Source organism: Bos grunniens, chromosome 14, assembly GCF_055505025.1.
Source record: "Bos grunniens cultivar Pamir isolate PY7600 chromosome 14, Bosgru_T2T1.0, whole genome shotgun sequence".
Lineage (NCBI taxonomy): Eukaryota > Metazoa > Chordata > Mammalia > Artiodactyla > Bovidae > Bos > Bos grunniens.
This window is the reverse complement of record NC_141178.1, coordinates 8888928-8914492: the sequence shown is the minus strand read 5'-3', so window position 1 is coordinate 8914492 and position 25565 is coordinate 8888928. Positions and strand designations below refer to the sequence as shown.

The following is a 25565-nucleotide window of genomic DNA, read 5'->3' as shown; positions in this document are numbered from 1 at the left end:
GAGAGATAAGTTATTTAATATGAGCCTTTGTACATCTTACTTAGAAATTGTACAATAAGGAAGGTATATTTTAGTGGTTCTCTTAAGTCCTCTCCCTGAAGAAATCTAAGTGAAAATGGTTCCTCACTTCAACGTCTTTACAGTGGGGCAAAGTTTATTTCACTTAGAGCTACGTCCTACACTAGGCTAGAGTTTCACTAGACGCTGTAGAGTGCCTTGTTTCAGGCTGTTATAACAGAATACCATAGACTGGATGGCTTAAACAGCAAACATTTATTTCTCACAGTTCTGGAGTCTGGAAAGTCCAGGGTGGAGGATCCAGCAGATTCGGTGTCTAGTGAGAGCTCTCTTCTGGGTTGCAGAGCCCCCAACCTCTCCTTGTATCCTCACTGTGGCGGAAAGAGGGCAAGAAAGCTCTCTTGGGTTCTTTTCAGAAGAACACCAGTCTCAGTCATGAGATCTCCATTCTCGTGACCTAATTATCTCCCAAAGTTCCCACCTCCTAATACCATCATATTGGAGGGGGGTAGGATCCAACATGTGAATGGTGAGGGGATCATGACATTCAGTCCATTGCACTGAGCTAGCATTCTATAATCTCTTGGGACAGTCTTAAGTTTCTGAACCTCCTTGCATCCTTGCAGAGTTTAAGGTTGGCTGTGGATTGGCAGGAACAGATAAGGTCGACCCAGAGACCTACACTTACCTCCTGTAAGATTAAATTAAATTCTCATTTTATTTGCCAAGGTTTCTGAAAACCCACTAGAAACCAGTTGTCACCATGAGGGGAAATAGATGCAGCATATTTAAAAGCAGCTACCTGAAGCTCCCAGTAAGGGTGTGTATCTGCTGTGATACTGAGAAGGTAGGAAAGCTTGATTTTGTGCTGTGCTGAAGCTCATCCTCCATTTAAGGAGATTTTTTTCCCAATAATTCTTTTTTTGTTTGTTTTTTTACTGAAATATAGTTGATTTACAATGTTGTTTCAGGTGTATAGGCAAGTGATTCAGTTATATATATATATTGCCTGGAAAATCCCATGGATGAAGGAGCCTGGTGGGCTGCAGTCCATGGGGTCGCAAAAAGTCAGACACGACTGCGCAACTCCACTTTCACTTTTCACTTTCATGCATTGGAGAAGGAAATGGCAACCCACTCCAGTGCTCTTGCCTGGAGAATCCCAGGGACGGGGGAGCCTGGTGGGCTGCCGTCTATGGGGTCGCACAGAGTTGGACATGACTGAAGCGACTTAGCAGCATATGTATATATATATAATTTTAAGATTCTTTTCCATTATAATTTGTTAACAAGATATTGAATATAGGTCCCTGTGCTCTGCTTGTACAGAACAGTTCTTGAATCAAAATCTGCTTCACTGAGACCATATCCTTATGAAGGGAAAATAGAGCCCAAACGTTACTGAAGTATATCTTCTTCCAGTTTCCCAATATTCTGGCAAGCCTGTTTCCTATTATAATCCTTTTCTGTTATAATCCTATTCAGCAGGCTCCATGAATAAAGCTCCATGATTCTTTTATTCCATTTTATAATGCCCGCATAGCCTCCTGGCTCTACCAAACATCTTGAAAACATTAATCAAGGCATATTTCATTCAACCATTTCAAATATTTGAGCACCTGTTACACTGATCCAGATGACAAGGAGCTTACATTTCAGTGTAACGTGACAAATGCCTTTGCTAAGCTTTACAGTTCCAGAAACTGAAGAGAATTAAGTATCATGAGGATAGTTAACTGGCCGTGTGGGGGGTATTTCAGGCAATGTGTTCAGAAAAGGTATCTCAGAGATGACCATTGCTCAGACACCTGAAAAAGAAATTGAGATCAGTCGTTGGAAGATTAAGGCAGGAGTGTGTCAGGCAGCTGGAACAACGGGCACAAAACATTCTGTTTTAAAGCAGAGGACAGTTGTTCCGAGTGTAGTGACTTGGGGGAAGTATGGTAGAAAGTGTTACGGGTCTAGGCTAGGATACACCAGGAGAGCTTTGTTGATGAAAAAATGCAAAAAGTGAAAGTTATGAGTTAAGCTTTCTTTGGGGCTAAATGGGGAACATAGCCTGGGAGACAGCCCCTCAGATAGCCCTGAGGAACTGCTCCAGAGAGGTAAGGGAGCAGTCCCATATATGTGATTTTAGTGAAAGGGGTGTGCGTGCAGCGAAGCACTCCTTTTGGCAGAATGTTGCTGCTAGTCATGAGGAGCAGAAGTCTCTCCATTACTGATTTTAGTCTTTTTCTAGATATGAGAAGATGCAAAGGCTTTCCCTAGTGTCTCAGTGGTAAAGGATCTGCCTTGCAGTACAGGAGGCACAGGTTCAGTCCCCGGGGCAGGAAGATCCCAGATCTCACGTGCTGGGAAGATCCCGCATGTCTTGGAGCAACTCAGCCCATGCCCCACAACCACTGAGCATCTGCCCTAGAGCCTAGGCCCCACAGCTGCTGCAGCCTGTGCCCCCAGAGTCCGTGTTCCACAACAAGAGGGGCCTCCACAGCAAGAAGCCCCCACACAGCGACTAGAGGGTAGCACCCATTTGCCACAACTAGAGCAACGAAAATGCAGCACAGTCAAAAAAGAAAAATAAAGGAAATCAATAAAATCATCTGTTTAAAAAAAAGAAGATGCAAGAAATTTGGCTCACAAAATCTTCTCCTGAGAATACCTACCTCTGTAAAGGCCTGCTCTGCCAGTTTTTCCCCCAAACACAGAATGCCTCGTTCCTGATCGCCTCCCTGACCTCCTTTCAGGGCGTGCTGAAAGTCAGCAACTACAGGGGCTAGGACTTCATCCTTGTAGAGGCAGATGGCGGGTAACAGGCTTCATGGCAGCTTTGTTGGCCACCATCAGAGACAGGACTGTGTGCTCAGGGTAACGGAAGCCATGGAAATTTTGAAGCAAATGAGAGACATGAAATGTGAAATGTTTTAGCTTTAAGTAGATCATCCTGGTTGATGTTTAGAGAATGAATTATTGGGGGGGGAGGGCAGGGAATGAGAAGAGGCTAATAAGACATGAAACTAATCAGGAGGCTGTTGGAGTGAAATAGGCAAGAGGTAATGGTGCTCTGAACCAAGGTAGAGGTGATGGAAGCAGTAAAATATGGTTAGATTCAAGACATATTTTAAGCAAAGAGCAGCAGGACTTGGTGAAGGATTGAATCAGTGGAAAGAAAGGAATCACACATGTCCAAAACTGAGCTAAATAGCTAGGTAAAAAATGTACTTTTTTTTCTAAAGTGGGAAAACTGAAAGAGTTTGGTGTGTGGAGGGGGATGAGAAAAAAGAAGGACAGTGGAAATAAATATTTTGTTTCAGACAAGTTGAGTGTGAAATACCTTCAGTCATCATTCTATTGAAAGTGTCCAGTATGCAGTTGGATATGCAAGTCTGGAATCTGGGGAGAGATCAGGCCTGAGAAATACATTTCATTCAACAGTTACCTATTAGATGTATGGTAAGGCTTTGCTGTAGTGGGAGATGATACTTTCAGCTTCTCATCTATTCCCAAGGATTCTTCATACTCTTCAGAAATGTCAGACTTTTAGGATACCGCATTCTGTTAAAATCTTGCAAGATTTGCCAGATGGATACAGATGTTAGATATATACAGATGTTAGAGAGGAGACTCATAGCAGGATGTATGTTCACAACTATATTTCAGAGCAGTAAGCATCTGTCTGGGAAGTGATCAGTGGAAACCCTAAGCCTTCCACTTTGGAGGAAAGCCGACAACCCTGAATACAGCTTTATGCTCAGCTGTTACAAATTTCCTTTTTATAAGCATGAAGAGATATTGTACAACCTAAAAATGACAACCCTTTAATCAATTTTAAAAGGGAATGCATTCTGCCTGCTGCTCTGTTCTTTTGAGAGAATTTCTACTTTTCTTTTTTTGAGGTTGGGTGGAGAGTGCATCAGAGTTTGTGTTGCTTTGGCACGTCCCTAGATTTTTTCCCTTTCCTATTATAAAGTGAATTTCTTTTTCTCCGAAAGAATACAAATAAATATGTAAAAAAGAAATGAAAAATGTGTCTCCTCTTCCTGGTCTTCAGGTAAGTTCCTCAAGCATTGTGTAACTGAATTCCTGCGTAGCCTGAGATGATCTGCCACCGGCTGTGCTGCTGCTGCTGCTGCTCAGTCGCTTCAGTCGTGTCCGACTCTGTGCGACCCCATAGATGGCAGCCCACCAGGCTCCCCCGTCCCTGGGATTCTCCAGGCAAAAACACTGGAGTGGGTTGCCATTTCCTTCTCCAATGCATGAAAGTGAAGTCGCTCAGTGTCCGACTCTTTGTGACCCCGTGGACTGTAGCCCAGCAGGCTCCTCTGTCCATGGGATTTTCCAGGCAAGGCTACTGGAGTGGGTTGCCATTTCCTTCTCCAATGAAGGAAAGTGAAAAGTGAAAGTGAAGTCGCTCAGTCGTGTCCTCCTCTTACCGACCCCATGGACTGCAGCCCACCAGGCTCCTCCGTCCATGGGATTTGCCGGGCAAGAGTTCTGGAGTGGGGTGCCATTGCCTTCGCCACCGGGTGTAGTTTGGCCTTACGGGACCTGACGCTTTTGAAATCTTTCAGCCAGTTAATAGCTGTGACCTCAGAGTAGTTACTTTACAACTCTAGGCCTCCGTTTCCCACTTGAGAAGAAGTAGTATAGTATGTTCCCTTTTGCTTTTTCACCTCATGACATAATTGTTCTTGGCAAGGAATCTAGATATACCTAAGATAAAAATATCTATAACTTTAAAATATTGTCATTGTTCAGTTGCTCAGTCGTGTCCAACTCTTTGCGACCCCATGGACTGCAGCACACCAGGCCTCCCTGTCCATCACCATCTCCTGGAGCTTGCTCAAACTCATGTCCATTGAGTTGAGTCAGTGATGCCATCCAATCATCTCATCCTCTGTTGTCCCCTTCTCCTCCTGGCTTCAGTCTTTCCCAGCATCAGGGTCTTTTCTAATGAGTCGTTCTTCACATCAGGTGGCCAAAGCACTGGAGCTTCAGCTTCAGCATCAGTCCTTCCAGTGAATATTTAGGATTAATTTCCTGTAGGATTGACTGATTTGGTCTCCTTGCTGTCCAAGGGACTGGTTATTATCTTTGTTTTTACCTCACTCTTTCACTGCCAATGTCCCTTTTTAACTTAAATTACTATTTCTTCCAGTATACTTTTGAAAATTGCAAAGACAATATATTGAGCATTAAGGAGTGTTACATAGCTCTTTTAAGCATCAGAAGCCCAACTAGCATATGATATTTTTTCTTCTGTAGAAAGTATTTGTATGTGCCATATGACCATTAGAGCATTTGATTCAAAGCATGTATTTCTAAAGGCAGTGGAAAAATCTCTTTTCCTCCCTTGCTTTGTCAAGTTGAGATATTTAAGCTTTGCATACCCATAATACAAATTTAAAACCTGTATACAGAAAGCTTCTAATAGTTGCATCTGAACAGGTGAAGTTTTAAAATTTCAGAGATTAAAGTGCTAAGATTCACCATCCAGAGGAAAAGCAATACTTAGAAATGATAGTGAACAGACTTAAAATAAGAGACTTTCACCAACACCTGAGTGGTTATTAATCCTAGAGCATAGGAATTTCCCGGAGAAGGAAATGGCAACCCACTCCAGTACTCTTGCCTGGAAAATTCCATGGATGGAGGAGCCTGGTAGGCTACAGTCCATGGGGTTGCAAAGAGTCAGACACGATTGAGCGACATCACTTTCTTTCTTTCTATAGTTCCTTTTGAAGAAGGAAATGGCAACCCACTCAAGTGTTCTTGCCTGGAGAATCCAATGGACAGAGGGGCCTTGTGGGCTGCAGTCTATGGGGTTGCAAAGAGTTGGACATGACTAAGCAACGAACACATACACGCACATAGGAATTTCCCAAATAAACATTGATCTCTACTGAGCTGTATAGGTTCTACCAGTTAATACAAAATTATTTTTAAAATTTATAAGAAAACTATTTTCCAGATTTACAGAATTCAGGGATCCTGTTCTGGTTCTCTACATAGATAGAATGCTTTGTGCAATGCCTTGCACAACAAAAGTAGTATTTCCATTTACTGACAGTCTCTAATGAGAACATAGGTTATTTTTAAATCTACCAGACATGCCTGAAAATAAGATGGGCTTCATGGAAGACATACATCTTTTATGACCTAGTCTAAGAAGTCACTTCTGCCACGCTTAATTGGTCAAAACAGTTATAAGTCACCTGCATGTAAGGTGAAGAAATATAGACTTCAAATCTAACTCCAGTGTAGATGAGTGTCAAAGAATTTTGCAGCCATATTTAAAACCACCACAATAATCTGTGACATATACACAAATGGAAACCCTGTGCAGCTGGAAAAGAAATGAGGAAGTCCTACATACCTTTATGGAAAGATTGCCAGGATATAAAATAAAATGAAAAACGTCAGATGAAGAACGATGAAGGCCTTTTTTTTTTTTAACAAAAATGGAGAAATGAGAATATGTGTGTGTGTGTATTAATATTACCTGTACTAGGCTTAAGAAACACTGAAAGGACTTTAAAAAAATGATTTACCTGGAAATCTTTGAAGTGGGCCATGATAAATTAGCACAGAAATTGGAGTAACACTTCTAAGTATACATTTTTTGCATGAATATTGATTTTTGGGTCATGAAAATGTGTTACTTATAAAAATTTAATGTATTAGAAAGCACTTTGGCCACATGGTGTTATTGATTCTTGTAGATTTTATCCTTAACTGGGACCCTGAGTACTTTAGCATGTGCTATTTTTTAGACCCTATCCCTACTCCTCTGTACTGGCCCCTGGAGCGGAACCTTGCATTTCTTTGTGTTTGATTTAGTCCATTGCTCCAACTGGTCAAGACTTTAATAGGAAGGACCCTGTTTTCACATGGGGATCGTGCAGATGCACATGTATCACTATGTGTGTGTTTTTCCTAAGACCACACTCACTGCTTCACACCAGTGTCATTTATTAGCCACTTCTAGTCTACTCTAGACAAAGATTGACTTTTTGCTTACTGTGGGTAGGTTAGTAGGAAAGGGATTTTGGAAAATGAAGCATTCAAATTCTATCCATTCATCAAAGTCCTTTCTTTCTGTGTAATCCTTTCTAATCTCTGTTACTGGACAATATTTGTTCCCAAACCAATATCTCTCAATGTTTCTACTATATATTTTAAAACTTATTTGTGTGCATGACCTTATCGAGGAAGACAAGGAGGGAGACAGGATTCTTGGATCTTTCATCTCTGTTCCCTTGCACTTGATCTTATATTTCTAGGCATTAAACAAGTTATCAGTTGTATGAATGAAAGGATGAGAAAACAAAGAAGGATGCTGCTGGTGATTTTGAAGTCACTCAGGGAGTGAAGGTTTTATAAGGAGCTGGAAGAACATGAGAAGAAAACGTGGATAGGAGCTCCACCATTGTACTTCCAGCTGGCTACAATGAGGAACTCCCCACACTTAATGGATTAACTTTTGGATTTTTTTTTTAGTGGCTTTCAGTTTTTATATTTTAATAGAAATGGAAAAGTGGGAGCAGTAATGTTTTATTTTCTTGGGCTCCAAAATCAATTTGGACGGTGACTGCAGCCATGAAATTAAAAGATACTTGGTCCTTGGAAGGAAAGTTACAACAAACCTAGACAACATATTAGAAAGCAGAGACATCACTTTGCTGATAATAGTCTTTAGAGTCAAAGCTATGGTTTTTCCAGTAGTCATGTACTGATGTGAGAGTTGGACCACAAAGAAGGCTGAGTACCAGAGGATTGATGCTTTTGAATTGTGGTGCTGGAGAAGACTCTTGAGAGTCCCTAGGACAGGAAAGAGATTAGACCAGGTAATGCTAAAGGAAATCAACCCTGAATACTCATTGGAAGGACTGATGCTGAAGCTGAAGCTTTAATACTTTGGCTGCCTGATGCAAAGAGATGACACGTTGGAAAAGATCTTTATTCTGGGAAAGACTGAGGGCAGGAGGATAAGGGCGTGACAGGATGAGATGGTTGGATGGCATCACCAACTTAAAGGACATGAGTTTGAGCAAATTTCAGGAGATAGTGAAGGACAGAGAAGTCTAGCATGCTGCAGTTCACAGGGTCACAAAGAGTCGGACAAGACTTAGTGACTGAACAACAACTTTTGTCTATAATCTATTAATCCTTAGGTCTTTTTTTTTAAATGAGTGAAATATTTCAAAATGGAAAACTATTGAGTGTAATATTATCCTTCATCTATCGTATCATCTAATTTCATCAGAGCTTAACATTATGCTGTGCTGTTTCATGTGTTTAAGCAAATAACACATCACAAATCCAGTTGAGCTTGTTCCCTTCCACACACTGAGTTGATCTCCCCATATTTTCTCATCTAAAATGTTTTAAAGCAAATTTTGGGATCAGTTATATTTCAGATCAGATCAGATCAGTCGCTCAGTTGTGTCCGACTCTTTGCGACCCCATGAATTGCAGCACGCCAGGCCTCCCTGTCCATCACCAACTCCCGGAGTTCACTCAGACTCATGTCCATCGAGTCAGTGATGCCATCCAGCCATCTCATCCTCTGTCGTCCCCTTCTCCTCTTGCCCCCAATCCCTCCCAGCATCAGAGTCTTTTCCAATGAGTCAACTCTTCGCATGAGGTGGCCAAAGTACTGGAGTTTCAGCTTTAGCATCATTCCTTCCAAAGAAATCCCAGGGCTGGTCTCCTTCAGAATGGACTGGTTGGATCTCCTTGCAGTCCAAGGGACTCTCAAGAGTCTTCTCCAACACCACAGTTCAAAAGCATCAATTCTTCGGCGCTCAGCCTTCTTCACAGTCCAACTCTCACATCCATACATGACCACAGGAAAAACCATAGCCTTGACTAGACGAACCTTTGTTGGCAAAGTAATGTCTCTGCTTTTGAATATGCTATCTAGGTTGGTCATAACTTTCCTTCCAAGGAGTAATCGTCTTTTAATTTCATGGCTGTAGTCACCATCTGTAGTGATTTTGGAGCCCAGAAAAATAAAGTCTGACACTGTTTCCACTGTTTCCCCATCTATTTCCCATGAAGTGGTGGGACCGGATGCCATGATCTTCGTTTTCTGAATGTTGAGCTTTAAGCCAACTTTTTCACTCTCCACTTTCACTTTCATCAAGAGGCTTTTGAGTTCCTCTTCACTTTCTGCCATAAGGGTGGTGTCATCTGCATATCATGTATTTTAAAGCTGTGACTCATGAATACTTGTGACCTGCAAGTTGTCATTTAGCGTGTATACCTAGTTGTATGCAAAGGAGTGGCTGGCTTTCTCTCAGAAAATGAGCACAATCTGTGACAGTGAAAATGAGCTGTCTAGGAAGAGTGACAGGGGAGGAATTTGTTTTCTCCTCATGCTGTAGGAGAAGCATCTAAATTTCTAGGCAAGTGTTTTTTTGCCTTGGAAATTATTTTTCTGTACTAAAAAAGAGTCTCTATTTTTCTTGAAACACATACTTTCTTGGAAGCAATATTGTAAACAACAAGTTAAGAATGGAGCCATGCATACAAACAGTATGATTTCACATATATAGGGTCAGAAAAAATTCCTTTTTTCAATAAAAATAAGTGTAGTAGTTGATGAAATGAGAGAAGAATATGTAATTGATTAGCTCTCAATACTTGAAGGAAGCACTAGTGCCACTGATGAAAGGCACTAGAATGAGATAAAAACATTGCTTAATGAGACATAGATGGAGCAGAAGCTTTTGTCATCCAGGAATTGGTCATTGGCAGATCGTTGGGCATTTCATGCCAGTATCTCCAGTTATATAGCAGTATTTTAGAAAAGGCAGAGGAACCAGAGATCAAATTGCCAACATCTGCTGGATCATCAAAAAAGCAAGAGAGTTGCAGAAAAACATCTATTTCTGCTTTATTGACTATGCCAAAACCTTTGACTGTGTGGATCACAATAAACTGTGGGAAATTCTGAAAGAGATGGGAATACCAGACCACCTGACCTGCCTCTTGAGAAACCTGTATGCAGGTCAGGAAGCAACAGTTAGAACTGGGCATGGAACAACAGACTGGTTCCAAATAGGAAAAGGAGTACGTCAAGGCTGTATATTGTCACCCTGTTTATTTAACTTATATGCAGAGTACATCATGAGAAACTCTGGGCTGGAAGAAACACAAGCTGAAATCAAGATTGCTGGGAGAAATATCAATAACCTCAGATACGCAGATGACACCACCCTTATGGCAGAAAGTGAAGTGGAACTAAAAAGCCTCCTGATGAAAGTGAAAGTGGAGAGTGAAAAAGTTGGCTCAACATTCAGAAAATCAAGATCATGACATCCAGTCCCATCACTTCATGGGAAATGGATGGGGAAACAGTGGAAACAGTGTCAGACTTTTTTTTTTTTTTTTTTTTTGCAGCCATGGCATTAGAAGACGCTTACTCCTTGGAAGGAAAGTTGCAGCATATTAAAATGCAGAGACATTACTTTGTAAACAAAGGTCCGTCTAGTCAAGGCTATGGTTTTTCCAGTGGTCATGTATGAATGTGAGAGTTGGACTATAAAGAAAGCTGAGCGCCAAAGAATTGATGCTTTTGAACTGTGGTGTTGGAGAAGACTCTTGAGAGTCCCTTGGACTGCAAGGAGATCCAACCAGTCCATCCTAAAGGAGATTAGTCCTGGGTGTTCATTGGAAGGACTGATGCTAAAGCTGAAACTCCAATACTTTGGCCAGCTGATGCAAAGAGTTGACTCATTTGAAAAGACCCTGATGCTGGGAGGGATTGGGGGCAGGAGGAGAAGGGGACGACAGAGGATGAGATGGCTGGATGGTATCACTGATTCGATAGACATGAGTATGAGTAAACTCTGGGAGTTGGTGATGGACAGGGAGGCCTGGCTTGCTGTGATTCATGGGGTCACAAAGAATCGGACACGACTGAACGACTGAACTGAATACCTTTCCTGCTCAAACTCTTCCAAAAAATTACAGATGGAAGAAAACTCCGAACTCATTCTATGAGGCCACCATCACTCTGATAGCAAAACCAGATAAAGACATTAAAAAAAAAATAAACTTATAAGCTAGTATCACTGATGAACATAGATGTAAGAATCCTGAACAAAATTCTAGCAAACAGAATTTAACAACATATGAAAGGATCATCCAGCATGATCAAGTGGGGTTATTCCCAAGGATGCAAGGATTTTCAATATACCCAAGTCAATCAATGTGATACTCCATATTAACAAACTGAAAGACAAAAACCATATGATCATCTCAATAGATGAAGAGAAACTTTCAACAAAATTCAATACTCATTTGTGATTAAAAAAAAAAAAACCCTCTAGAAAATCAACATAGAAGCAATTACCTCAATATAATAAAGGCCATATACAACAAACCCACTGCAAACATTGTTCTCGGTGGTTACATACTGAAATCATTTCCTCTAAGATCAGGAACAGGACAAAGTTTCCCACTTTCACCACTGTTATTCCACATAGTTTTGAAAGTCCTAGCCACAGCAATCAGAGAAGAAAAAGAAATAAAAGAAATTCAGATTGGAGAAGAAAAATACAACTGTCACTGTTTGCAGCTAACATGATACTATACAGGCTGCTGCTGCTGGTGCTAAGTCGCTTCAGTCGTGTCCGACCCTCAGCGACCCCATGGACTGCAGCCCACCAGGCTCTTCTGCCCATGGGACTTTCCAGGCAAGAGTACTGGAGTGGGGTGCCATTGCCTTCTCCAGGATACTATACATAGAAAACCAAAAAAAGGCCACCAGAAAATTCCTAGAACAAATCAATGAATACAGCAAAGGCTCAGGATATAAAATTAATACACAAAAACCCCTTTTAATCTTAAACACTAACATTGAAAAATAAGAAAGGGAAAGTAAGGGAAGAATCCCATTCATCATTGTAACAAAAAGAATAAAATATCTCGGAGTAAACCTACATAAAGTAACAAAAGACCTGTATGCAGAAAACTTTAAGACACTGATAAATAAAATATAACATGAACAGATGGAGAGATATAATATGTTCTTAGGTTGGAAGAAGCAATATTGTGAAAATGACTATACTGCCTAAAGCAATCAGCATATTCAATGCAATCTTTATCAAATTATCAATGGTGTTTTCATATAACTAGAACAAAAACATTTTACAATTTGTGTGGAATCACAAAAGACCCCAAATAGCCAAAGCAATCTTTCTGAAAGAAAAACACATTGGAGAAATCAGCCTGACTTCAGACTCTACTACAAAGCTACAGTCATCAAGACAGTATGGTATTGGCACAAAAACAGAAATATGGACCAATGGAAAAATATATATAACCTAGAGATAAACCCACACATATGTGTGTACCTTATCTTTGAGAAAGGATGCAAGAATATACAGTGGAGAAAAGCTAGCCTCTTCAACAAGTGGCGCTGGGAAAACTGGAGAGCTACATGTAAAACAATGAAATTAGAATACTTCTTAACACCATATGAAAATAATAAATGCAGACTGGATTAACAACTTAAGTGTAATACCATAAAGTATAAAACCTGGGTTCAATACCTGGGCCAGAGAGATCCCCTGGAGAAGGAAATGGTAACCCAGTCCAGTATTCTTGCCTGGGAAATCCTAGACAGAGGAGCCTGGCAGACTATAGTCTATGGGGTTGCAAGAGTTGGACATGACTGAGCAACTAAACCACCACATGAAGCTCTTAGAAGAAAACACGGGTGTTTGAAAAGACCCTGATGCTGGGAAAGATTGAAAGCTGGAGGAGAAGGGGATTACAGAGGATGAGATGGTTGGATGGCATCACAGACTCAATGGACATGAGTCTGAGTAAACTCCGGGAGTTGGTGATGGACAGGGAGGCCTGGCCTGCTGCAGTCCACGGGGTCGCAAAGAGTTAGACACGACTGAGCAACTGAATTGAACTGATACTCTTTGACATAAATCACAGCAGGATCCTATCTGACCCACCTCCTAGAGTAGTGGAAACAATAACAAAGATAAACAAATGGGACCTAATTATACTTAAACACTTATGCACAGCAAAGGAGACTATAAATAAGGTGAAAACACAACCTTCAGATTGGGAGAAAATAATTGTAAACAAAGCCACTGACAATGGGTTGATCCCCCAAATATATACAAAATATACATGCATGCAGCTCAATATCAGAAAAACAAATAATTCAATAAAAAAATTGACAGAAGACATACAGACATTTCTCCATGGAAGACATACAGAGGGCCAATAAACACATGAAATGATGCACAAGATCACTCATTAGTAGAGAAATGCAAGTCAAAACTAAAATGAGGTATCATCTCACACCAATCAGAATGACCATCATTAAAAATTCTACAAATAAATGCTGGAGAAGATGTGGAGAAAAGGGAATCCTCCTGCACTGTTGGTGGAAATACAAACTTATATAGCCATTGTGGAGAACAGTATGGAGATTCCATAAAAAACTTAAGAATAAATCTACCATATCGCCAAGCAATCCTACTACTGTACATATACCCTGAGAAAACCACAATTCAAAAAGGCACAGGTGCCCCAGTGTTCATTTCAGCACTATTTACAAGAGCCAGGACATGGAATCAACCTAGATGTCCATCAACAGATGAATGGATGAAGAGGATTGAAATATTGCTCAACCATCAGTTCAGTTCAGTTCAGTCACTCAGTCGTGTCCAACTCTTTGCGACCCCGTGAATCACAGCACACCAGGCCTCCCTGTCCATCACCAGCTCCCGGAGTTCACCCAAACTCATCTCCATCGAGTCGGTGATGCCATCCAGCCATCTCATCCTCTGTAATCCCCTTATCCTCCTGCCCCCAATCCCTACCAGCATCAGGGTCTTTTCAAATGAGTCAACTCTTTGCATCAGCTGGCCAAAGTATTGGAGTTTCAGCTTCAGCATCAGTCCTTCCAATGAACACCCAGGACTGATCTCCTTTAGGATGGACTGGTTGGATCTCCTTGCAGTCCAAGGGACTCTCAAGAGTCTTCTCCAACACCACAGCTCAAAAGCATCAATTCTTCGGTGCTCAGCTTTCTTCACAGTCCAACTCTCACATTCATACATGACCACTGGAAAAACCATAGCCTCGACTAGACAGACCTTTGCTGGAAAATAAAATGGAACAAATTTGAGTCTGTTGTAGAGAGGTGGATGAACCTAGGGTGAAATGAAACAAATAACGTATATTAAAACATATATATGGAATCTAGAAATAGAGTACTGTTGAACCTATTTGCATGCAAGAAATGGAGACACGGATGTAGAGAATGATCTTGTGGCAAGGAAAGCAGAGGATGGGGCAAACTGGGAAAACAGCATTGACATATATACACGATCATGCGTGAAACAGATGGCTAGTGAGAAGCTGCTGTATGATACAGGGAGCCCTGTCTGGAGCTGGGGCAGAAAGAGGATGTATATATCAGATCAGATCAGGCGCTCAGTCGTGTCCGACTCCTTGCGACCCCATGAAGCGCAGCACACCAGGCCTCCCTGTCCATCACCAACTCCCGGAGTTCACTCAGACTCACGTCCATCGAGTCAGTAATGCCATCCAGCCATCTCATCCTCTGTCGTCCCCTTCTCCTCCTGCCCCCAATCCCTCCCAGCATCAGAGTCTTTTCCAGTGAGTCAACTCTTCGCATGAGGTGGCCAAAGTACTGGAGTTTCAGCTTTAGCATCATTCCTTCCAAAGAAATCCCAGGGCTGATCTCCTTCAGAATGGACTGGTTGGATCTCCTTGCAGTCCAAGGGACTCTCAAGAGTCTTCTCCAACACCACACTTCAAAAGCATCAATTCTTCGGCGCTCAGCCTTCTTCACAGTCCAACTCTCACATCCACACATGACCACAGGAAAAACCATAGCCTTGACTAGGCAGACCTTTGTTGGCAAAGTATTGTCTCTGCTTTTGAATATGCTATCTAGGCTGGTCATAACTTTCCTTCTAAGGAGTAAGCGTCTTTTAATTTCATGGCTGCAGTCACCATCTGTAGTGATTTTGGAGCCCAGAAAAATAAAGTCTGACACTGTTTCCCCATCTATTTCCCATGAAGTGGTGGGACCGGATGCCATGATCTTCGTTTTCTGAATGTTGAGCTTTAAGCCAACTTTTTCACTCTCCACTTTCACTTTCATCAAGAGGCTTTTGAGTTCCTCTTCACTTTCTGCCATAAGGGTGGTGTCATCTGCGTATCTGAGGTTATTGATATTTCTCCTGGCAGTCTTGATTCCAGCTTGTGTTTCTTCCAGTCCAGCATTTCTCATGATGTGCTCTGCATATAAGTTAAATAAGCAGAGTGACAATATACAGCCTTGACGTACTCCTTTTCGTATTTGGAACCAGTCTGTTGTTCCATGTCCAGTTCTAACTGTTGCTTCCTGACCTGCATACAAATTTCTCAAGAGGCAGATCAGGTGGTCTGGTATTCCCATCTCTTTCAGAATTTTTCACAGTTTATTGTGATCAACACAGTCAAAGGCTTTAGCATAGTCAATAAAGCAGAAGTAGATGTTTTTCTGGAACTCTCTTGCTTTTTCCATGATCCAGCGGATGTTGGCAATTTGATCTCTGGTTCCTCTGCCTTTTCTAAAACCAGCTTGAACATCAGAAAGTTCAGGGTTCACATATTGCTGAAGCCTGGCTTGGAGAATTTTGAGCATTATATATATATATATATATATATATATATATATATATATACATACATATAATTATGACTGATTTTCATTGTTGTATAGTGGGAACCAACACAATGTTGTAAAGCAATTTTCTTCCAATTAAAAAATAAAAAAATAAAATTTAGTAATTTAGTGGAACATAATTGAAACATGACTTCCAAGAGGGACCAACCAGCTGGTGCTGATGTCTCTGAGCTCTGGAGAAAGACTTTATATACCTGGGGAACGTGCTGCGAGTCCCTTCTTTTTTCTTTAACCTTGCAGTTTCTGTTTAATCACCTCTATTGACAGAATATAAGCTGCAGACAACTGGCAAAGAAAAAATGTGGTTTGCAGAGTTTTAGTTCCAGTATGACAAAGTGTAGAATGTGAATTTGGAGCTGAGAGTTGATAACCTAATAGCTAGCTCATTTACCTTGCAAACTGGCTTTAGCCAGATGAATCCTTCTGAGAGAATAATGGTTCTAGAAGAACCAAGGAGTCTCTTGGAATAATCTTATTCCTTTGGTTTCAGAGAGGGTAGGAACAGAAGGTGGTCTTCCCTTTCTTTGTGTTGAGCTGGACTGGAGACATTTTATACAGAAAGTACATATTCCATAGCACCTGGGTGCACCCTGTCCCTATCTTTACTCTTTACAAAGATCCTATGAGGAGATAAAGCCAGAGTTTTCCTTACTGGCTGGTTCTTTATACTTTTCTTGCTCATCTTATAATTATAGTGTTATAAAATATCTCTTAGTTTAATCTGACGTTACTTTTTGATTCCGATACAATATCTTTGTCAAGAGCCTGAACGACTGCATATAAAGAGTATATTAGTGAAGTAAGTGAATTAAACTGGACAATATTGTCATTGCAGAGATTTATAAAGGGATAACTGAGGTAATAAAGACCAGAGTTCTACAGCAAAACATTTTCAACCTTTAAAATGCTGTATCTGGGTACATCTGGTAAAAAATGAAGTAGGGATTATTTTACCAGAATGACTTAGCTGGAAAGAAGGACTTTTTTGGCATGAAATAGATACGTTTCAGGTCATTGTTTATGATGGGAAAGTGTAATTTGATCACTTGGGTTTACAGAATAATAATGGCTCTTTTTGAGTGCTTTAAGGAAGACCATTATGTGTGCCTTGTGGTCTATATTATTTTATCGAGTCTGTTTTTCTATGAAATTTTTATCATGAACTAATTGTTTATTCATATCATATTCTAATCTTCATTTTCTCTGAGTATTCTTTCTTATCCCCAAATCCCCTTTAACTAGTCCTTACGTCTTTTCCATATATTAAATCATTATTCATTAAGAGAAGTAGCTTTCATCATGGAGAGACCTCTAGGGAAGAGTCAGCTCTTGGTTTTGCTGAAGTGCTGTATAAAAGTCTATCCAAAAGGTAGAATTTTAGGGCTTCAGTTTTATCTTCCATAAAATGAATAAGTTAGGCTATGTATTAGACTAAGATTGCATAAATTTCTAACATTGTATAATTCTGGAACTTTGTAGGGGGTGGTTTCAGGTTTGAAGACTACTGCTCTAATAAATACTGTTCATATGGAGGAAAAAGATTTTTCACATAGACAACCTCCATAGAAAAAATGATCATTGTTTAAATACCAAGTAAGACTCTTCCAAAATGAAGAACTTTTGTGTCTCTTAATATCCAACGATCCCATATTCTGAAATTGCCGTGGACTTTTTATCCAGGGCAAACATTTAAAATAGATATAATAGTGGTGATCTGTTGGCTGCTTTAAAGTGAAAGGAAATAAAATGAACAATCTAAGTTGCTAATTACTGCAGGTTTACAGACTGTGACACAAATTTCTAGAATCACAAGTCCTTTTCAAGAGGAGTTGTAGTTGTAGGTGAAGGTTTCCTTAAGATAAAAGTACAAGATATATCTCTAAATCAGTTTAGGGCTGAAATAATGGACAGAAAATTGAATCGGTAGGCCTGAAAGCACTGTTTAGTGGAGCAATTAGGCTGTAACATCTGTCATTCTATTGATCTCTTGGATTGATTGTACTTATATGGTGGACCAGGCCAGTGTTTCCTAATCCCCTCCCGGTCGGTCTCTGCATGTTTTGGAGAGGTTAGTCTACATGTAGGAGAAAGCCTTTTTCACAATCAAGCTGTGCTCCGGTGCTAGGATCCCAGCTCCTCTTTAAGGAGAGTGGTGGTAATATACTTAGTGTCACTTTCCCAAGAGAAATAGATGAGTCCATTAAATTTCAGTGATTCACTTATTCACCCACCATTCATTCCATAAATGTGTAGTGAGCATCTGCCATAGACCAGGCACGATGACAAGCACTGAATCTGACCTGAGCAAGTCAGATATGGCCCTAGCCTCGTGGAGGCTTTAGTCTCTCCCATAAGTCCCATTAGACTTCTCATCCTCACTCATTCTTTACACACTCCTTCAATTTCCCAAACCTCCAGAAGGTTTGAGCGTATTTTTGTCATTGAAAGTTTTTCTTTTTTTACAGGGTAAAAATTATGTAGTGCAAATCTTAAAGGAAAAGTTCACAGGATTTTGTTGGTTCTGATAGACTTCAAATGCTTCAGAAGATCAACCATTGAACTCTTTAGGAGATTCCATTGAGCAAAACTTTTGCCTGTTGAAATGGATGGATTTTACCATCCTTATTTGTGGCTTTAATATGTGGCCTTTCCCCCTCATCCTCAAGGCAAAAGAAGAAGCTTTTATTAATAATGGTATTGCTAATATTATTAAAACAATATTTATTGTTGCATACCAGGCAGTGTGTCTTGAATTTCTAGTAAGGTGTGTATTCTATTTGCCGGGACAATACTTTCTTTATCGAGTTCTGATAAAGTAATCTGCAAATTGCAAGGGCTCAAATGTACTGCTAACACATTGATCCTTTAACCCATTTTTTTCTTCTTCATTAATACATTACAGGTCACTGTGTATGAGCCTTAAATTCTTCCAAGGATTTAAAACTATTTTTATAATTTAGATATCTATAGCTTCTTTTTAAGTTCAGTGTTTGGCGGAATTCTGGTATAAGCCTCCCAGAGATGTGTACATATTATCATTTCCAATGTGGCCTCTTTCAGAGCCTTGGCTGCTGCAGAAATTTGGCTTATTATGAATATTTGAATGAATATCACTTGTTGCTAATCCTTTTTAAGTCTAAAAATATCTCCATGATGTACCCCAAGCATGCCAGGTGGTAAGATGTGGTATTTTGAACATACCATAATGTGCTGTTCTATAACTCAGTTCTATCAGCTCAAAGTATCACAGAGTTCAGAATCTAATCCAGTGGATAGAAAAATCTCTATTTCAAAAATATCTCCTTTCATGATTAGCTACAGTGATTGTATTTTATAGTGTCACAGAAGCCTCTGAACATATCAGTTCTCTTTACTGGGGATTCGATCATGTATTGAGGTGTAGCCTTTTCTAGGTGGCCTGTGACAAGACCTTGCCTTGAAAGGGCCTCCTATGCCTGCAGTTAAGATAGCCACACAATGAGGTTAGGCAAGTCCCCTTTAGAAATTCCATCCTGGTATAGTATATTTAATTTCCTTTCCTCTGACTTTTGTAACAAATAATACTTCTGGTTGAGGAACACAATTCTGAAGTTGGGCTTCTACCCTTTACCCAATCACCCAATCAGTCAACTTAAGGACTCTCAAAAAAAAGTGTGTCTGTGTGTGTGCATGTATGTTTGTGTGTGTGTGCTTGTGTATCTTTGTATTCTGGGAATTTTCAAACACACACAAAGTAGTAAGAACAAAATATCTTCTGTGTCTTTATATTCATAAATATCATCATTTTGCTGCTTTTGTTTCATCTATTAAACCATTTTTTTCTTGCAGCATTTCTACTAAATCCCAAGTAACATATTTTACCCATAAATACGTTGAAGCATTTCCTAGAATTTTAATGTTAGGTGAAAGTTTGAGACAAAAATTGTTGAATTTACTTCATTCTTGTTTTTGTCTGAAACTAGCATAGTTCCATTAAATTAGAACATGTTCCTTGTTGATAAATTTAGTTTTCCTAAGTTCATTTTTATCTCTTCTTGACTGCCACCAAACCCCTGTTTTGTTCTTGTCATACTCAGCAGTTATTACACTGGTTCTAGTATAAACAGAGCTCAGCAACTACACAATTTATGCATATATATAAGTGATTTAGAAACTCTGTCCTCATTGACTATTTCTGTTTCATAGGAGTCAGATCATTAGTGTAAGATTTTTTACTTTAGACATAAATCATCACTTTCCTATTATAAACTCTAGGCATTTGCACATGGGAATGGAGTGGATGGTTTGAGTATAGGCTAATAAAAAGTGTGAACCTAGGTAAGTGTGATTTGGATTTTAGGAGTTAGGAAGTATTCTACTTTACGATATAGTTCTATGTGTGTTTCTGTTCTGAAACTATATAATGTTGGCCAGCTTTAAAAACATAAAGAACCGGAGATATTTATTAATAGTTTCCTGCTTTACTTCTATTGCTCATATGCTCAAATCAGTCGTAATAGCTCGGAGACTCTGATTCGGTGGCTACTGTCTTTTCAGCGGAACTCCCGCCTCCGTATACAGCCATTGTCAGCCCAGATGCCAGCGGAATCCCAGTCATAAACTGCCGTGTGTGCCAGTCTCTCATCAATTTGGATGGCAAGCTTCACCAGCATGTGGTTAAGTGCACAGTTTGCAATGAAGCTACGGTAAGTGGGGATTTTCATTAATAAAGCCCAAATTATTATTTAAAATCTTCTCCCTAAAAAAGTGTGTCAATAATGTTACTTAAAAGTAGATGTGGGCTGGATACACAGATGGCCATTTTTTTTTTTTTTTAATGTTTCTTTCTTCTCTCTGGCTGTTTCTCTTTTATCATACAAGGATGCCTCCAGTGTTTAAAGCTAACTCCATTATGAAAATTTCATGAGGAAGTATTTAAATGTAATGCCATTTGGCTCTTTATTTTCAAAAATGAGGCTGAATGTGAACAATCGTTTATAATTATCTTCAGTGTTATCCACATCGGAACTGAATCTATTCTGGTTTTTACCAAAATGAAATATACTGAAGTTCCTATAAATGTGGACTTTGTACTTCTTATGTGGAAAATTATTTAAACTTGTTTACACCTGTAGGATATATAGTTTTTCTGGGACTTCGTGACTATGAGTTTGTTACTGACATTTGTGTTGAAGTGCTTATTAACAGCTTGTGTATTATTCCATTTTTGATATTAATTTAGTGAAATATTTTAAAAAATTTAAGGGCATTTTTTTTTTCCTGAACTTTGGGAAGAGCAACTAAATTTTAAGTAAGATTTTTAAGATTTTAAGTAATAAACTGGTTAAGTGTATACTGGTTAAATATATTTCTGCTTTCATGGTTAGGCTTTAGTTTAAAATTTTCAATCTCTCAAAATTTGAAATTAATTAATAATTTTATTTTTGGCATTTGCATTTTTTTCTCCTTAGAAAACGTCTTTAAAAAGTCAACCAATGATTATTGTGTCTCTAAGAACCATAAAAGATGAATATGGAGGACTTTATATGTTTTATGGAAAAGTCATAAGATAAAACCTTCAGTCATGAAGCAATATATTTCATTTTTATAAGGGATATCATTTAGGGAACTTTATTTTATAAATAAATCATACCTACAAAACTAGCTATTTTCTTTTTCAGTTGAACACTTAAATGTACGTACATGCTAAGTCACTTCATTTGTGTCTGACTCTTTCCAGAGGAGCCTGTGGACTGTTGCCTGCCAGGCTCCTCTGTCCATGGGATTCTCCAGGCAAGAATACTGGAGTGGGTTGCCATGCCCTCCTCCAGGGGATCTCCCCAAGCCAGGGTTTGAACCCGCATCTCTTACCTCTCCTGCATCGGCAGGCAGGCTCTTTATCACTAGTGCTACCTGGGAAGCCTGAGAGCATTCCTTAAAGTGTTGGTTCTCTTTTTCCACCTTATTTTCCTCCCTTGTAATATTACTAATTCCATACAAGGCAATCTAATTAAATATTATTCATTTTCTCTAGAATATTCACAATTATTTACGTTTCTTTATTTATTAGGGGTAGTAATCATGTAAAGTGTTAGTTGCTCAGTCGTGTCCAGCTCTTTGCCACCTGAAGGACTATAGCCCACCAGGCTCTTCTGTCCACAAAATACTCCAGGCAAGAATATTGGGAGTGGGCTGCCATTCCCTTCTCCAGGGGATCTTCCCAACCCAAGGATCAAACCTGGGTCTACCTGCATTGCAGGCAGATCCTTTACCATCTTAATGGGAGAAAGCAAAGAGGAATTAAAGAACCTCTTGATGAAAATGAAAGAGGAGAGTGAGAAAGATGGCTTAAAACTCACCATTCAAAAAACTAAGATCATGGCATCTGGTCCCATCACTTCATGGCAAATAGATGCGGGGAAATGGAAACAGTGACAGACTTGATTTTCTTGGGCTCCAAAGTGACACTGGATGGTGACTGCAGCCATGAAATTAAGACACTTGCTTCTTGGAAGAAAAACTATGAGAAACCTAGACAGCATATTTTAAAAAGCAGACACATCACTTTGCCTACAAAGATCCCTCTAGTCAAAGCTATGGTTTTTCCAGTATCCATGTAAAGAGGTGAGAGTTGGACCATAAAGAAGTCTTGGTGCTTTTGAACTGTGGTGCTAGAGAAGACTCTTGAGAGTCCCTTGGACAGCAAGGGGATCAAACCAGTCAATCCTAAAGGAAATCAGCTCTGAATTTTCATTGGAAGGACTGATGCTAAAGCCTAAACTCCAATACTTTGGCCACCTGATGCTAAGAGCTGACTCATTGGGAAAGACCCTGATGCTGGGAAAGATTGAAGGTAGGAGGAGAAGGGGATGACAGAGGAGGAGATGGTTGGATGGCATCATTGACTTGATGGACGTGAGTTTGAGCAAACTCTGGGAGATAGTAAAAGACAGGGAAGCCTGGCGTGCTGCAGTCCAAGCGGTCACAGTCAGTCAGACATATCTGAGTGACTGAACAACAACCGATCATATAAAAATTCCAGCCCAGTTTTCTTTATGTCCTGCTGCTAAGTCGCTTCAGTCGTGTCCGACTCTGTGCGATCCCATACATGGCAGCCCACCAGGCTCCCCTGTCCCTAGGATTCTCCAGGCAAGAACACTGGAGTGGGTTGCCATTTCCTTCTCCAATGCATGAAAGTGAAGTCGCTCAGTTGTGTCCAACTCTTAGCGACTGCATGGACTGCAGCCCACCAGGCTCCTCCGTCCATGGGATTTTCCAGGCAAGAGTACTGGAGTGGGTTGCCATTGCCTTCTCCGTCTTTATGTCCAGAAGTAGCTTATTATAGCCAAATTTTATTGATCCTGTATGAACTCATCACTTCAGAGAACCGGATTTAGACTGTTGGTTAAATCCACAGTGACACATCTATCAAGGGAATCACTATCTCTGGCAGCTGTAGCCTTATAAAATCTATTTCTTAAAAAATGAAACTTGAAAGTCGAAATTGCTTCTTGATCCATGGACTGCAGAATGGATGTTGTGTTAGCAAGCATGAAAAACAACTTAATTTTATTGTACATCTCCATAAGAGCTCTTGGGTGACCAGGTGCATTATCAGTAGGAAGTAGTATTTTGAAAGGAATTTTTTTCCAGCTGTAGGTTTCAACAGTGGACTTAAAATATTCAATAAACTATTCTGTAAACAGATGTGCTGTTGTCCAGACTTTGTTCTAGTGGCAGTGCAGTTTTAGCATAATTCTTTAAAGGCCCTGGGATTTTCAGAACGGTAAATGAGCGTTGGCTTCGACTTAGTCACCAGCTGCATTAGCCCCTAACAAGAGAGTCAGCCTGTCCTTTGAAGCTTTGAAATCAGGCACTATTTTCTCCTTTTTTTCTATGAAGATCCTGCTGCTGCTGCTGCTGCTAAGTCGCTTCAGTTGTGTCCGACTCTATGCGACCCCACAGACGGCAGCCCACCAGGCTTCCCCGTCCCTGGGATTCTCCAGGCAAGAACACTGGAGTGGGTTGCCATTTCCTTCTCCAATGCATGAAAGTGAAAAGTGAAAGTGAAGATCCTAGATAACATGTTTTTACTATATAGGGAAGAAGAAAATGTTGAAACTATGTTGTTTAGTGTAGCCACTTTCATTAATTAGCTTAGCTAGATCTTCTGAATAGCTTGCTGCAGTTTCTACATCAGAACTTGTTACTTTACCTTGCAATTTTTTTTTTTACTGAAGTATGATTTACAATGTTGTATTAGTTTGAAAGTGAAAGTCACTCAGTTGTGTCTGACTCTTTGCAACCCCATGGACTGTGCAGTCCATGGAATTCTCCAGGCCACAATACTGGAGTGGGTAGCCTTTCCCTTCTCCAGGGGATCTTACCAACCCAGGGGTCAAACCCAGGTCTCCCTAATGGCAGGCGGACTCTTTACCAGCTGAGCCACCAGAGAAGCCCAAAAATACTGGAGTCGGTAGCCTATCCCTTCTCCAGCAGATCTTCCTGATCCAGGCATCAAACCGGGGTCTCCTGCATTGCAGGGGGATTCTTTACCAGCTGAGATACTTCGAAGTGTATAGCAAAGTGATTCATATATATATATATATATATATATATACATAAATTTTCATCTTCATTTACCTTATAGGTTATTATAAAATATTGAGTGTATTCTCTGTGCTATACAGTTGGTACTTATTGGTTATCTGTTTTATATATGGTATGTATGTGTATTTAATCCAAAACTCCTAATTTATCCTTCATTCCTCCACCTTTTCCACTTTGATGACCATCAGTTTGTTTTCTACGTCTATGGGTCTATTTATATTTTGCATATAACTTCATTTGTATCATTTTTTTCAGACTGCATGTACAAGCAATAATGTATGATATGGGCCTTTTTTTTTTTGCCTGACATTTCACTTAGTATGATAATGTCTAGGGCCATCCATGTGGCTGCATATGGCATTATTTATTCTTTTTATGGCTGGGTAACATTCCATTGTCAGTCAGTCAGTTGCTCAGTCATGTCCCACCAGGCTCCTCTGTCCATGGAATTCTCTAGGCAAGAATACTGGAGTGGGTTGCCATTGCCTTCTCCAGGGGATCTTCCCAACCCATGGAGAACCCCTGGTTCAATCCAGGATAGAACCCGAATCTCCTGCATTGCAGGGAGATTGTTTACTGTCTGAGCCACCAGAGAAGCTCTGTCAACATCTTTACTTAATGGTAAATATGAATTTAGAGAAATTAACATAAATTCTGGTTCTTGATACTTTATATTGTATAGCAATATATTCTGGATATTTTATATTGTCAGATTCTATTATAATATCATTTAATAAATTACAGTTGACGTATTGCTGACTTATACATATTTCTCCCAAGGTTATTTACTTAAAATTTTTAAATCTTAAAAAAAACACATATTGTAGACTTATAGAAAGCTAGAAAAATAATAGTACATAGTATGGAGAATTCCCATAGGGTAGGCTCTTTACCCACATTCTGTAAATATTGATATTTTACAAAGTAGCTTTCTGTCTCCAAATAAATAAATAATTTTTTAAGAACCTTTTAAGGTAATTGTGGACATGGTGCACTTCAAGCCCTAAATATGTGAATTTCCTTAAAAAAATAAAAAGAGCATTCACTTATATAATTATAGTAAATTATAAAATCAGAAATTAACATTAATATAATAGTTATCTAATCTTTTGACTTAATTCATGATTTTTTTAATATTTATTTTTATGTATTTATTTGGCTGTCCTGGGTCTTAGTTGTAGCACACAGGACCTTTAGTTGTGCATGTGGGATCTAGCTCCCT

General features: G+C 39.7%; 1 protein-coding gene across 1 annotated transcript in view; it reads left to right on the top strand.

The window, feature by feature from the left end:
* PIP4P2 (phosphatidylinositol-4,5-bisphosphate 4-phosphatase 2) overlaps positions 1 to 25565 on the top strand; it is a 73603-nt gene that overhangs the window by 9547 nt on the left and 38491 nt on the right. Inside the window, exon 2 of the mRNA XM_086335887.1 lies at positions 20291 to 20439. Within this exon, the coding sequence (XP_086192013.1) occupies positions 20291 to 20439 (149 nt within the window). The remainder of the gene's footprint in view (positions 1 to 20290; positions 20440 to 25565) is intronic.